The sequence below is a fragment of the Anopheles stephensi genome, chromosome 2 (genome assembly GCF_013141755.1).
Source record: "Anopheles stephensi strain Indian chromosome 2, UCI_ANSTEP_V1.0, whole genome shotgun sequence".
Taxonomy (NCBI): domain Eukaryota; kingdom Metazoa; phylum Arthropoda; class Insecta; order Diptera; family Culicidae; genus Anopheles; species Anopheles stephensi.
The window spans coordinates 37,341,023-37,356,439 of NC_050202.1; the positions used below are offsets into that span (position 1 = coordinate 37,341,023).

The following is a 15,417-nucleotide window of genomic DNA, read 5'->3' on the forward strand; positions in this document are numbered from 1 at the left end:
AGATAAAAGACGCTTCTAGAACGAATTTCTTACGTCAATTAAAATACTGACCATTTCGGTGTGTGATACAGATAGCGCAGATCTTTATGATCAATCGCGTCATGCAAAACAACCTCCCACTGTACGGCCCAATCTTGTTTATCTTCAGGCCATTGGCACCATTTGCAGCGCCAAGTTGTGATTATGAAAGCACGTAAGCTTCGCTAATGTTTTAAAATCATGTACCACTCATCCCGCAAAGCCAGTGCCAATAAAACTTATCCAGCTCGACCTACAGACCCACAAAAATTATCAACCTTCACCTGCACCGGGCGGGACTGGTGGCCCTCGAGTACTATTTATCGAACATCGTTCGGCTCGTATCAAACAAGTAGACAGCTACATCGCACAAACGGTCATGAAACGTGATTCAAGGCTACAAACGGCTTTACTTCGACTTTACCGGATTTAGCAGCGGCGAAAGCAGCGAGCACGGTTCAGGGGGGTTGGTACCGTACCGCACCCGGGGTAATCTTGTCTGACCGTCATGATTGCTTTCGTCGGAATAAGATAATGTGCCCCGAGCATCGTCGTTCGTGTGGTTGTTTGTTTGGTTGTAGCCGGTTGGTGTTTCTTTTTTTCTTGTTCCCGGTTTTCATTTATCATAAGTATCAGCTTTAAGAAGTTAGGCTCAGGAATCACGATAAGCAAAGTGCGTTCCATTACACCTTACCAGCTTGCGGCGGATACTTATTCAGACAGCACACACAGCAGCCCGGCAACGGTAGCACAGTTTTTTGGCCGCTACTACGGGATCGTTCAGTCGTTCTAGAGTTCTGCACCGACCACCGACGTGCGTAGTGAAGTGAAGAGGCTAGTGGATTAAACGAACTAAACGGAGAGCACGTGGAGAGCAATTTGAAACCGAAACCGGACCGATCATGGAATGTAAGGCATTACTGTTATTTTTAAAAGGGACAACTGAGGGACAATAAGATCATAATGGGTCGGATGCGTGACAATGTTTTAGCCGTGGTCAGAGTCACGTTAAGATCGAACAGATGCGAATACATATGGAAACGGTGGATCATAGTATATAGCGAAGGGCATCCATATTCAGTGCACGAGCTTGTGACCATGGGTACATTTGATGAAGTAATTGGTTCATCCAACAACATATTGCCTAGTGCCTTAAATAACGATAGGAATAACAGTTGACAAGCTTAAAAGAAAGCGTGCCCTATTCCTGTGTATTAGTTCTCGTTTCACTGATTGACCCGGAGTCGAGTTCGTCCCTTTAGGAATCGAGTTCAACCCGTGTGGGCAAAGATTTCGAGTCGACCCGTGGGTTCGACGAGTTCGGATCGATTTGCTGATGCAATGTGTTCTTTGGATAAATCCAAACCCTTTGCTCCCATACATAGGATCGAACTCGCCGGGCCAACCAGGCTCGTTACACCCCCCGAATCGACCCGACCCGTTGCAACTAGGAATACGACCCGAACCTTCACTAATGTGTATGAGATCAGCTCACAAGAGAACAGTACTCAAACAATGCAACAATAGATAGCTATTAAACACAGGTAGTCGTCAAAGTCACGAGCCAGTTGTAATCCAAATCCTAGAGTTTGCGCGGTTGATGAGCTTGTCCTAGTGAAGTCCAAGTAAAGTAAAACACCTAGGTCGCGCATTTGAGTAGTTTTTGAGACACACAAAACTGTAGGCTTTAAAAGCATACAAAACGGCTACAATCTTTTGCTTTTTGAATTGTTGAATTGAAAAGCATAAAAAAATTTCATTTGAAAATCTGCATGGCTTGTCCAAGTACACAAGATGGGGGATCCAATGCTCTGCAGTACCGTGGAGTCTCCCTGCTTTAGGCTCTTACCAAGAATTTTGAATACGTTGTTCGTTTCGTCTGTATTTAATAACATGTCTGTTGGCTGTCAAGTGAATACCGTCCAAATAGTGACATTAAGGCAACATTTGACAGTATCGCTAGTGACCTTTTGCTTGCCAGATTGGATAGTCTCGTCCTGGGGAGCCCTGTATTAAGTATCAAGCCAGATTTGAGAGATTCTTTCCCGATCCATTCATCTGATCGTCAGTTGTTCCTCAGAGTAGTGTCCTGAATCCCCTGTTAGCTCTGTAGTTCCTGATTCATTGTGTCAATGTGCTTCACCTCGATAGTTTCCTCATGTATACTGATGATCTCGAAATCTTCCTCCCTGTGTCTGACTGTGTTCGTCCTAAAAATGTTCGTGCTCTGTTTGGTGTTGCTCTCATGAACTGTTACGTTGTCCGTATGGTCGATCTATCATCTCGCTATCAATCGTGTATCCTGCATCAAGGATCTTGGTGCATAGTTGAATAACACATTCACTGGATTTCTGCCCCGAAAAAGCTAATCGTACATTAGGCCTCATTACCAATTCTTCGTCCAATTTCCAATGAAGGCATTGTATTACTTCTGGGTGCGATTGATCCTCGAATATGCTTAAGCTGTTTTGGTCGTCAGGTGGAGAGAACGGCGATGGTTATGTCAGAGCGTGTCCTGTCCTCCATCGCTTTCCTTTTGTAAGGCCTTGATTCACTTGAAACCCGCAATTCCCAACCGTCATTATTGAAAAACTTCTGTCCAATGCCGTTGATTCTGCTTTCTTTCTCCCCTCTACCTCTCTTTATGTCCCCTCCTGTAACCTGCGTATGAGAAGCCTACGAGTTACAGTCCAAATGATCCTTTTATTAAAGCACAAGTAGCATTAATTCCTGTCCTCCTGAGGTGAACTGTTGGGGAACTCCTGAGGTGTCTTCCACCGCTACGGAGGTAGAAGTTCAAGTTTACAAATTGTTGTAAATTTGTAGAGATGCCACGATTGGGTACTAAGCCAATATAAAATTAACAGATGAAGACATGTAAATAGAGCCGGTATGAGAAGAAATCTGTTGGTGAAAACTTTCTTCAATGTTCACAGTACAAGCTTGTAGTGCTGTGTGCACATTCTGCCACACAGTTTTATTGTCATTAGCATTTATTTGACCGCTCACTGCGGCCAAGATAGTCCCAACCTTGCCCAAGATGCAATTAAAACTTAAGAAAACGCTTTCATTGCCCTTATCTCAGAGGCTCGTGCTCGCTTCTGGAATTACGCCTATCATACCGTCCATTTGCGTGAAGAGCGGACTCGTGCGGCCGGTAATCTGCTGTCAATGATAGGCATTTGCAACTTCACGTACCCTCCCGATATCACTCACTTGCCTACGGTGCGTCAAACAATCGGTCCCGGCGTCACGTATGTTGTCTAATTGTTTCATTCATTCGATCTATTACGCCACAAGCATAAGGGGGGACAACCGTGTCTCCCTCCCCCCCATTGTGGCCTACCCATCGGTGATTCCAGCTTACCCTATCAATCTCAGCAAGGCGATGACTGTAACAACAACAAACACATGTTGATTGCATATCGGGATATCCGGAATGGGGTCTGGGGTTATCTTTGTAGTTGAATCGTTCGCAAATGTAATCTTCAAACGTTTCGTGCCGGTAGCTTGTTTATTAATGAACGGTTAATGGCTAATAGCTCGGCACAACCAGGTGTCTGGAGAGCCAGTAAATTCTAATCCAATCTCACCCAATTTCTTACCCAAGTTCGCACCAGTCAAGCGTGGAAAGTGTTTACACTTTTCCTGGCGGAGTTCTTCGGCACCGGGATGCTGCTTTTCGGCGGATGCATGGCCGGACTGGACGGGTTCGACAACGTCACCAGCAACCTTAGCCGTGGCATCACGTTCGGAATGGTCGTTATGATGGCGTTCATTACGTTCAGCGCTACTTCGGGAGCGATTATTAATCCGGTCGTGTCGCTGGCGGCCTACATCTACGGTACGCTCTCATTCCCGGTAAGAAGCTCTCCCCTAACCCGGTCCCCAATTTGAGCAATCTAAATAACTTCCCATTTTCCTATGCACACCTGCCCAGCTGATGCTGCTTTACATCGTCGCTCAGTTTGCCGGAGCACTTTGCGGCTACGGACTTTTGCGGGCGGTCACCCCGTGGCAGTACTATCTGCAAGCGCTCGAGCTCGGCGATGGGCACTGTGTCACGGTGCCGCACGCGAGCCTTTCGTCCGGAATGGCGCTCGCCGTCGAAATCCTGCTAACCGGCATACTGGTGTGGACAAACTGTGGCGTCTGGGATCCACGCAATAAAAAGGATAGCGATTCGGTGCCGATCAAGTTTGCCTTTCTGATTGCGGGTCTTTCGATCGCTGGCGGACCGATTACGGGGGCGAGCATGAACCCGGCCCGAACGCTAGCCCCAGCCATCTGGAATCATTCGTACGAAGGACTTTGGGTATGTGGACGAAGCCCAGCGCACTGCCCATATCTTCAGCAGAATTAATTCCTGTTTGCTCGTTTTACAGATTTATTTTGCCGGACCTACCGTCGGTTCCATTCTGATGGTGACCACCTACCGGTACATCTTTTGGCAAGACGCAAAACCCATCGCCGAGTGTGTGTGCAGCAGCTGTGCTGTGGACGGTCCGGCGAAACAAGAGCTCCGTTCTGCCAAAAGTATTATGCCTTGACGTTGATTACGAACGAATAATAATGTAACCTTCCACCGCCATCGCCAAGTACCAGTTCGTCGCCGTAAGCCGCCATAAAACTGAGACCTGTCCCGCGCAAAAAGGGTGGGACGGTCGTCCTCGCATTCGCTCCATAACCCGCAAGCATCGCAAAACGGACACGGTGTGGCTGCTACGATAGGTAAATTAGCCTTCGGAAATTACCTCCCGCCGGTCTGTCAGCGGACTTTGTTGATTGACCTTGTTATCGGCAAAGATAAGCTTCAATCATCGAGTCGTCGCAGTCACTGCGACGATGCGCCACGCAGAACCGTAGTTAGTACGTTACGTTCGGCCGGGACGACCGGTAGTCGACCTGTTGAGTTTGTCACAATTTCCACTCAACAACCCCCGCCATCGATCGGTGCGCGTGAGTGGCGTCAAGTAGTCAAGGCCCTTAATCCACCCCATTCAAACACAAAAAACACACACACACTCACCACATTCCGCAAGCAACAAAGTGAGCAGCAGCAAATTTTTAATGTGCTCAATTAGAAACAACGTGAAACCATCCCGCTATACCAAACATAGCGTGCGTAAGTAGTGAGTAGCGGTGGTAGATATGACGCACAACGGATTATCAATACAGCCCCGGGAACAGATTGTTCGCCACAATGGCGAAGGAATGCCCGCCAATGGAGTGCACGCGTCGGAGGATGCTGTTCCGAATGAATTCAGGAAGGGTCAAGCTCCGTGGCATACAAAAAGTGAGTTGTGAATTGGCAGAAAATAAGTTCACTGATGATCATCGTACGGTTCGTTCGGGTAATTTGTTCGAATGCAAATAGTTTCGATTGGATTAGTTTGGATTGGCAGTATGGGGGCCGGCTGGGAACCAGTGCAGAAAGGGACCGTGTGAAGAAAACTACGAATTTTGTGCGCAATTTTTGCTGTCCCAGACGATAAACCAATAACATAAGCTTCCTGCTGCCCTTAATCCGTGATAAGAATACCTCTTGCGATAGCTTAAATAGCGCCCTTAAAGGCTTGTCTATGATAGTACAAAAATAATGACGGCAATGATGATTCTCGTGTCGATAATAATTTTGCTCGAAAGGGATATTAAGAAAAGCAGCAAAATTTTTAATAACATTTAGGACAAACGAGTAGAAGTATTCTAATCAATATTCTCTAACACAACCATAATAGGTGAATAAAGTTGATGAGAGAACTATCAACGGTAAATCCTTTTTTAGTTGCATCGAGACCTTCGTTCCCTTCTTGGCCCTTAACGGGTGTGTATTGTTTTGATGAATCAGCAAAAATCAACCACTGTGGGCTCAATATCTAATCTTAGCCAATTATTAAAAATGTGTCTGCTCAAAGTTCATTGAAAAAAAAAATCATACAGAATTCCTTCTGTCAGTCAGTAAGTGAAGTCGGACGTCACTACACCGCGCGCAACACGGCTATGCAACAAACACTGCTGATATAGCCTAAAAGTCCAACAATAAAGTTTATTGTCGTCAGCGAAAGATTGCCAACCGAATGATTGTCATCAGAACCATCAGAAGATCACATTCGCGCCATAAAACTGACACCGTTAAACCGTTATTACACTAGATGCTTCATCTGAATGCGCAAACGGACATCAAACGGGTCTTTGCAAACCCCCTTTAGTGTTGCTGTGATGATGATCTGCTTAGTATCGGAACTAAGGTAGGGAACATTCCCTACCATCAACTACGGAGTAATAAATTCTATTGCATTTGTTGTGCTTTTTTCTATTGAAAGGATTGAAGTCGTGCAACGCAAGGGATCTCTTCTCTTGACTAACTAACCAACCAACGTAATCAATGGCTTTTACAAATAACTTTGCTTTTTTAAATACGTTATCGTACATGTCACTTTCAAGTGGACAAAACCCCGGCTCGAGTGGGAGCTTGGAAACGCGTTTGTCCACTCTTTACATTCTCTTAAGTGATATTGCTTAACTAATATTTAAATTAAAAATTCCATAACCTATCTTGTGATCTACTCGCCTAACGATCCTCCCGTCTGTTTTTTTTGTTTTTTTAGTAACAAACACCTCATCCTTCGAAGCTCTGATCAAATTTTTGGGAGAATTTTTCGGCACCGGAACGCTCATGTTTCTCGGCTGCATGGGCTGTCTCGATGGCTTCGACAACGTGACGACCAACTTTAGCCGGGGCGTCATATTCGGCTTCACCGTGATGGTGGTGATCCTCACGTTTGGCGTAGTGTCCGGTGCACACATTAACCCCGTCGTTTCCATAGCTGCCTATATCTACGGCGATCTATCGTACATGGTAGGTTGGCGTTGCGCCATGAGCCATGAGCTCGCATTTTCCCTCTAATCGTATGCCTTTCCATTTCCAGATGATGCTAGTGTACTTTGTCGCTCAGTTTACCGGTGCTCTGTGCGGGTACGGACTGCTGGTAGGTGTTGCTCCACAGGCTTATTTCGATCAAGCTCTGGTAGCCGGTCATGGAAGCTGCGTGACGGCTCCCCATGCCAGCCTTACGACGGGCGCCGCATTGGCGATAGAGTTCATTGTTACGGGAATTCTTATCTGGGCTTGCTGCGGCGTGTGGGACCCACGGAACGCTAAACATCAGGACTCGGTACCGGTAAAGTTTGCACTGCTCGTCGCGGCTATCTCGGTTGCGGCGGGTCCAGCGACCGGCGCAAGCATGAACCCGGCCCGCACACTGGCACCATGCGTTTGGAACAACAGTTACCACAAAATATGGGTATGAAGAAACGTTCACGACCACACTCGAATACAAACTTACTGTTTCGATTGATTCTTTCACAGATTTACTTCGTGGGTCCACCATTGGCTGGTATCATAATGCCAATAATATACAAGTACGTATTTCGAGGAACAGTAAACTGTGATGACGAGCAAACGAACCCAGCGCCACCGCAAGCACAGGTGTGCGTTTGCGTTGTACATAATAAAGAATCACACTTTGAAAAGGTCTGAATGTTATGCTAAATGTAATAAAAACTGGTTTGTAATAAAATTTATATTTTTGTTTTGAATTGTTTCTAAATTTAAAAACAAAGAAAAATGCTTACGCTTTCTTTTCTAGTTCATATTCCTAATCTTTGCACAAAGTTCGCCGATGTCGTTCCAGGTGTGTACTTTACCCTAAAAGCAATCGGTCTTTATCTAAGCTCTATCGAACGACTCTAATAGGTTTGCTATAGTCGTAAAAATTCCCCCATCAGATGATGCTGTTATCACAATTTTTCACGATACTTCAAACTTCTCTCCACACACGAACTTGTGAAGCCGTATATTTATAACTACATTTTATGAAAATGTCTTTTAAAAATCATGATAACAAATTATATCCAACCGATAAATTCATATATTTGAAAAAAACGAACCATAATTCCTCGAACACGCTGCAGTCGAGCCACACTGCTATAAATTCGAGCAAGTGAGAAGAAACTGCTCGAATCTTGGATGCGGAGCACAATGGTATAGGCTCATCGCTGACATCGGCCATTTATTCAGCGTTTTTGAAATAGTAGCGTTTCTCGGTGAACGACCGTTAACGAAGGAATATTGTATTGTTTGTTTGACCTAACAACATGTATTTAGATCAAACCTATTTTAGCTGAAATGCATAAATAGATAGTTACTAGCCCGCAAGTCGCTATAGCATTTAGCTCAGGAGCTTTAAATTAAAACCCGAGTTTTTGAAAATTGTGTTAATAAAATGTTCAGCGCAAAACATTGTTCGAAACATCGTTTTATGTATTCTCCTTCACTTAAATTTGCATAATACACCAATGTTAAATCGCTTTGGATATAAGAATATCGAAGATTTGAAATATGAATAATTTTTCAAAATTTCCATGTAAGAGTTATTAGTTAGTTAACAAATAAACTCCACTTTGTTTGTAAAAATGTCAACAAAATACAACAAAATAAATACTATAAACAATCGGACTTCTGTCGGTCCGTGTAGCGGAAGTGGATGAATTTACAGTACGCGGACTTAGTGGCCACAGGACACAAAACCGTGCTCTAAAGGGGGATCCCGAAGTCACAATGAACTTCCTCCCCGGACACCATTTTCAATGTGGGTAGGACTACCAACGTGCTAAATCCGCTGCTGATTGTAGGTATTTATGGCAAGTATCAGTTAAAAAAAATATATTTTTTTTCTTATGTAGTAAAATGATAAAAAAAAACATATTTCCCCAGTTATTCTATGAATTACAAGAATGTTCGACCTGCCGACCTGCCCATGACCTAAAGGGTCATGCCTACCATTTCTTCATTAGGGCATAGAAAAAGAAGATTATGTGTCTCAAAACCCTGTACGAGTTCCTGTTTGAGGTAATGTCTTTAGCATATTAAGCTTATTTATGTAAGAAGCAGTTGACCAAACTTAGTATAATGCAGACAGATTCTATTGAATTTTTGACATAAAAATATGCATTCCACAGCTTAACGACCTTTAAATGTTTATGGAAACATTTCGCAAGAAATCTCCCAAAACTAACAAAATTGTAAAATAAAGGAAAATTAAGGCGAATAACTTTTTTGTGTTTTGTGAAACTGGTTGTAAAGAATTATAATGTATGATGAATTTATCGTTCCTATCCTATGCTACATCGTTTGAACAAAAAGTTTGAAAATGGTCAAATTTATTACATTCGATATTATAAGTTGCTCAAAGGTATGATATAAAATTTATTGATTTTTAAAAATATATCTCAATGCTCAACGGCGCCGGTCTGCACACGGCAGGACTGAGTTTCAAATCCCATCCAGACCCGACCACCTCTCCGTACACAGGACTACGGGTAAAATCACAGAAGTCACAGAAATGACAGGCCGAAACCTTTAGCGGTTGTAACGCCAAGGCAGAAAAAGAAATAATAATCATAAGTATATGAACCCTCAAATACTGACCGACACCGACTTTTTGAACCGGTTATTTTGATGGACAGCGTGTAGTGGCCATACTCTACCGCTTTCCTTGCTATTAGTATTTCCAACTAAAGGCGTATTGTTCTGTTTAGTTAAATATAGTTGAAAAAGCATTTGAAGCTATTTTTAGCTATTGCTTTGTTGATGAACTTCCCAACGATGAAAATTCCAAACGGTTAGCATAACGACCGCCAACAAACTGCTGACTGAACGTAGCTAGCTGGTGACTGATTTGAATACAAAGTTCGTATCGATTATGTTTGTTTCGCTGCTTTCGGGTTTGGGGCACCATTACCAACGGTCGGACAGACCGACTACCTTCGTATTTAAATTTCCTTTCACTTGTATTCAAGAACAACACTATGCAACTTGATAATGATAAAACCAATAATTATCTAGTATTGCAAGCCATCCAATATGGATCGTAAGCATTAAACACACCCAAGCTTCTGCCATGGCCATGCTTCCGCATTTGACAGCGAAACATAATTTGGAACCACAAACCCGCGCAAGCATTTATCGAACGATTTCTTCAAGCAACAACAAACCAACAATAATATACATGAACCGTAGTTACACACACGCTACGGCCATACTGGCCGGCCTGCCGACGGGAGTTCACCAAGCTAGACATTCTAAAAATATTCCAGCATCGCGCGATCTCTGACTCCTGTTTACCTCCTGTGCCCATCTTTTCCGCTTACTGGCCATCCCCACACAGATCTCACACGCACGCAGTTCTCCGCGAGGTCGCCCATATGTGTCAGCAGTGCGCGGCGCGCTATAGTAGCCTTGCATCCGCGGCACCGTTACACACTCCTTTTCGACGCTAGCAAAAGGAGCACCGCGGAGAAGCAAACGGTTCGGCAACCAAACCAATACGTGCGCGGTACTAGTGGTAGTAGCGAGTACTTACGGCCCTCCACAAAACCGCGACAGATTAAGAAGGCATGGCGTTAACGCAACCGTCGACGGCAACCAAAGGTGTCAACGGCGGCAATGGCGGTACTTATCAGCAACGGTCCCCTCGGCGAAGCGGTTTTACAGTGGCATCGTGCGACGACGGCTATCAGTTTGCTCGTAGCATCGAACTCGCCAACACTCCCGGCCGCAAGTCGTCGTCGGCGCATCGACGAATCCTCGTTGCATCACAGCTCATTTCCGAACTGCACCAGCAGCAGCAGCAGCTTCTTCGCGATCGGTGCCTCCTGCCTCTGCCACGAGTGCCGTTTCCTTTTACTCCTTTTACGGTGAGTTTGCGCACGGTGCTTGTGGAAACCCCGGAAGTGTGTGTGAGTGTGTGTGTCTGTGTGTGCGTTACTATCCAATCAAGTGAACAACAAGATCGATCCTTATAATTTTAAATTAATGAATCCGGGAAGAATGCCATTCATGAAAAGCTGGCTCCAATCTCCAAACGATTATCATCCCAAGTTTGCAAGTAATAGCATCGCGCAACAACCAAACCCCTCCCCCGGCGATCCACTGGCAATGACTTTGATTTTAAATGCCGAAACGTACCGCGGGGAGGTTGGTTGTACCGATGGTGAAAGCATTTACACAATTACAATTCGATCGGTTCAGTTCGTGCACGGGCACATGTTGCGGGCGATTTCTTCTGTCTTCTCTGCACCAGTTTTCCCTTCGTACCAGTTATTTACATTTTCACATCGCCACAATGTTTGCCCGACGTTGACCCCCGCGGGTAAAAAGGCCACGCGCGATAGCAAAACCAACGCCAAAAAAAAAGAACTCGAGAACGTCCAACGTCAACCGAGCGAGATTGGTGTATTTAAAAAAACCCCCATACGGCCCTCCGATCGAAGGAAGAATAAACGAAACACCCGTTGTCGGTGGGCCGGTGGTGTCAGGTGAAATTTAAACACCGATGGGAGTACACCGATAATCGCGGTCACATTACTGGCACACAGGAAGTAAAACGAATGTTTTCGTTGGTTACAAACGTCAAAGTGACCGGAGACTGACCGGCGGCATTCTAGAGGATTGCGAAAATTCCAGGTTATCAATTAAGGTTTTAATTCCATATCCCACTCGCTTCCAATCCCAATCGTTCAAAATGGCATCAACATTCCTGCGCCGGAGTAATTTCTTATGCAGCAAGATGCATTAAACCGCTTTTGATATATGATCATGTCCCGTACTGTTGCATCGCTCAGTTACCAGGTCTGTAAAACTCACTACATTGTCACCCCGGCCCCGGGAGAAGCATCGCAACAAGGTCCGGTGGTACGCTGTCGCTACACTTGCATCTCGACGGAATCAAGTTTTCACTCATTTGAATTGGTTATTAATGACGGGTGGGTTTCCAGTCCTAAATATAAAACTGATAACTTGCACAACATCCGATCGGAGCCGGTAGTGTCCGTCTGCACTACTAAATGGCCGGAATGCTGTTCTATCTCTGCTCGGGAGATAATGTTCATCTTTCGCTCGAATCTAACCTCCGGGGTCGTAGCACAGCAACGGTGAACCGTTCCTCCGATAACCCTTCATCATTCCACAGCCTGAAACGCGCGTCATAATACTTCCCAGTGTCAATCACAGTCCACAAATCCAAACATTTTTCACTTTCGTGGCCAGCCCCGGGCAGTTACGTCAGACCGGGAGACAAATCTCTCACAGCACCGCGTGAAGAGAAAAAGGCGAGCCCTTAACAAGCAGCACCAGCAGCAAACAAGTAACGACCGTACAAAGGTTGTGCTAGGATTGTTCTTGTTGAAATTATCGTCTTTCGATAACAACAAACACTGATACCACACACAACCGATCAGATTTTTGTTGCGTTGGAGAGGCACAAACACATTTCGATAAGACATCAATCTACAAGTGCAGCAAAGGTTGAACATGGTAGAGTAGAAGAAAAAAAAAGTTGGCAGGTGGCGGTGGCTCTCGACCTAATCTCGAACCTCGGACAGCATTTGTTTGCTTTAACAACGTTTCATATTTAACACATTTAAACCCACAAGTTTCTTGTTTTTTTTTTTGTTTTGTTGATGCCCACCGCAAGACCAGTTTCAACCGGGTAGATAAAGAATCACACCAGGCAGGCAGGCAGTTTGAATAAGGCAGGAGATTTTTCCCCTCAGCCTCATAGCCACGAGGTTATTTTACAACAACACAGCCGAGTGGTGGTACGCCGCGCCACTTCAACTATAACGCCACCAACGGGGGTGATGATACAAAGCTACCTCAAAGCCATGTGATTCTCGATTCTTGTCATGTTTAACTAGCCGGTTATCTAAACAAACACTGCCACTTGACTGCAGTGACTCTGACTTCTGGTTACAACAACAGGGACAATTCTACGAAGGACTCCTTTCCTAGGACATCATAAGCATCATAAGTGCGTGTTTTTCGAAGGAAGTTAAGAATCCTCATTATTTTAAATTTTCTTTTAAAAATCTATTAAAATTTTCCAAAAGACAGCACTGCCCAAAAGAATGGTACATCATAACACACCTACTGCGAAGACCCCGGGGCGGTGTGTTGTCGTTTATGGCTCATCCATAAACCAGTGCACAGCGGTACGAAAACAGCAGCTTCAGCACTGCTATTAATGGCCATTATATCTGCTACTTCACACTGATAAGAGACAGAAGACAACGCTGAACTGCACTGATTATTCGCCAGCATTATTGGCGCCATATAACGCCATATATTACCGTATCGAGCATCGCGCTATGGATAAGACTGTATCAAACATCGTTCTAAAAGATCATATGCTGCATTCTTCATAATTTAAATAATGTAAGTGCGTTAAATCGTCTCTCTCCCCTTACTTTTAACAGGCCAGTACAATGAAGAAATCTACGCTCGATAATATTTCGGTCTTTCTGGCCGAACTGATCGGTACCGGGTTGCTGGTGATGCTAGGCTGCATGGGATGTGTGTCCGGTTTGGGCCATACCCCTTCGCACTTTGAGCTGTGCATCAACTTTGGTCTGATAGTGATGATCATCGTGCAGGTGTTCGGATGCGTTTCCGGCTCCCATCTCAACCCGGCCGTCACTGCTGCTGCCTGGGTGTACGAATTAGTTTCCACCAAGGTACGTACGTGTATGGGGAACACTCCTCGTATCAAACCCTGCAACGACTATTAAAACCTATTCATTTCTCCACTGAACCGTAAAGATGGCCCTAGCATACGTTGCCGCCCAGTGCATAGGTGCGTTTATGGGGTACGGCATCCTGAAGCTGCTGACGCCGGTAGCTGTGTTCACCGATGCCCTCGAAAAGGGGGCCGGATTCTGCGTGACCCAGCCGAACAGTGCTATCACGAGCATGCAGGCCGTCGGCATTGAGTTCGTTGCAACGATGGTGCTGGTGCTGGTGTGCTGCGGTGTTTGGGATCCGCGCAACGCCAAACATCACGACTCGGTCGCCCTCAAGTTTGGTTTTACTGTCGGAGCGCTGGCCGTTGCGGCGGTACGTAGCATTACATCCACTACTTAATCAGCAACAACGAAAAAACGAAAAAAAACTCTTGCTAATGTCAATCGGTTCCAATTCTAGGGCCCTTACACCGGAGCGAGCATGAACCCAGCACGGTCGCTTGGTCCAGTCCTGTGGAACGGCGTGTACAACGCCCACTGGATATACTGGGTTGGCCCACTGGGAGCTGCGTTTTTGACCGCCTTCGCCTACAAAGCGGTATTCCGGCGGGAAGCTCCCGTCGAACAACTGAACCACGAGCTGGCCGCACTGAACACCGACAAGTCAAACGCTTAAAAAATCACTCGTCTCAATCTCTCGATCTTCAAGCAAAATCGTTACCAGTAATCGTTTCTTGCATACAACCGACCGGTTAACGGTACTATTTTTGCACCGTACCGTCGTCGTGTGTTGTGTGACACCACTCAGCTAGCTAACACACACAGAGAGTCCTTTCGAGGAGCGGCTCGAATCACGCCATCGGAACGTAATCGTGCGCATCACCGATCGTGCAACAATGTCTTGACGGTTGCCCTGTATAATTGTAAGATATGTTGTTAAAATAAATAATTAGCCAAACCAAGCCATTTCGCAAACCGACAGTGCTGCTTTACATGATTGGGGAAAGTTTATGAACGGACGGAAAGTTTCAACACAACCGTTCTTGATTTGTCGTATGTTTTGATGTAACCTATCTCTCTCTTTATGTATTGCACACTGAAATCTTAATCTCGTCAAGAATGTCATTGTGTACGATCCGAAAAAATATATACTGTTATCGTGCGGTATTCGTCTGCATTCCTATTGTCTGTTTTATCTTCACTTCAAAGACGTCTATCGCCAAAACTTCCTCGCATCGCAAGTGCAATGGAAAATAAGTATGAATCACTATATCGTTGCAGAGTTCCACAACGGAATGCAACATTAGATTACAGGGTTTCACAGGCCAGTTCAACATTATAACACTATTTGTCAACAGTCGCATATGCAATTCAACCTTGTTAACCTTTTTCAACGTGGGAAAACAGATTTTCAACTCCGTTAAATCCCAACTCGAAAATTTTGAACCTGAGACCTGAGAAATCCTGTATCTGCTTGAAACTGTTCTTAAAAGATTCCCCTGTACTTAAGCAGGTTTTGTCAAACAAATTGGATTAGGAATATTATTCATCTGGCAAAATCCTCAAAATATTCGAAAATCTTTCCCTGTCCAACTTTCTAGCAGAGTTGCCAAAACTTCCAAAATACTTCAAATTATGTTCAGCATTATCGAGCACAGTGTAAGTAATTAAATTGCACCAGTAAGGACGGTGTTAACAGACTAATAAATGATCTAATTTTATAGCATAAATTACAAACCCGCAAAAACTATTTTTACATACAATCCGTCCAACGACAAGAAACTAATTTGACTATCATCCTAATGAAACGCACACGTT

General features: G+C 44.8%; 3 protein-coding genes across 3 annotated transcripts; all 3 read left to right on the top strand.

The window, feature by feature from the left end:
* Positions 1-661: 661 nt before the first annotated feature.
* On the top strand, positions 662-5,908 carry LOC118517679 (aquaporin AQPAn.G-like). The gene is made up of 4 exons (XM_036064082.1): positions 662-927; positions 3,629-3,879; positions 3,959-4,333; positions 4,404-5,908. The coding sequence occupies exons 1-4, from the start codon at positions 921-923 to the stop codon at positions 4,566-4,568; spliced, it is 798 nt and encodes a 265-aa protein (XP_035919975.1). The 5' UTR covers positions 662-920; the 3' UTR covers positions 4,569-5,908.
* Positions 4,838-7,602, top strand: LOC118517678 (aquaporin-like). Its single transcript, XM_036064081.1, has 4 exons — positions 4,838-5,314; positions 6,627-6,877; positions 6,948-7,322; positions 7,388-7,602. Exons 1-4 carry the CDS (start codon positions 5,170-5,172, stop codon positions 7,556-7,558), a joined length of 942 nt encoding a protein of 313 aa, XP_035919974.1. The 5' UTR covers positions 4,838-5,169; the 3' UTR covers positions 7,559-7,602.
* Positions 7,603-10,313: 2,711 nt separating this feature from the next.
* On the top strand, positions 10,314-14,580 carry LOC118517681 (aquaporin-like). The gene is made up of 4 exons (XM_036064091.1): positions 10,314-10,776; positions 13,336-13,593; positions 13,679-13,972; positions 14,060-14,580. The coding sequence occupies exons 1-4, from the start codon at positions 10,477-10,479 to the stop codon at positions 14,273-14,275; spliced, it is 1,068 nt and encodes a 355-aa protein (XP_035919984.1). The 5' UTR covers positions 10,314-10,476; the 3' UTR covers positions 14,276-14,580.
* The last annotated feature ends 837 nt before the right edge of the window (positions 14,581-15,417 follow it).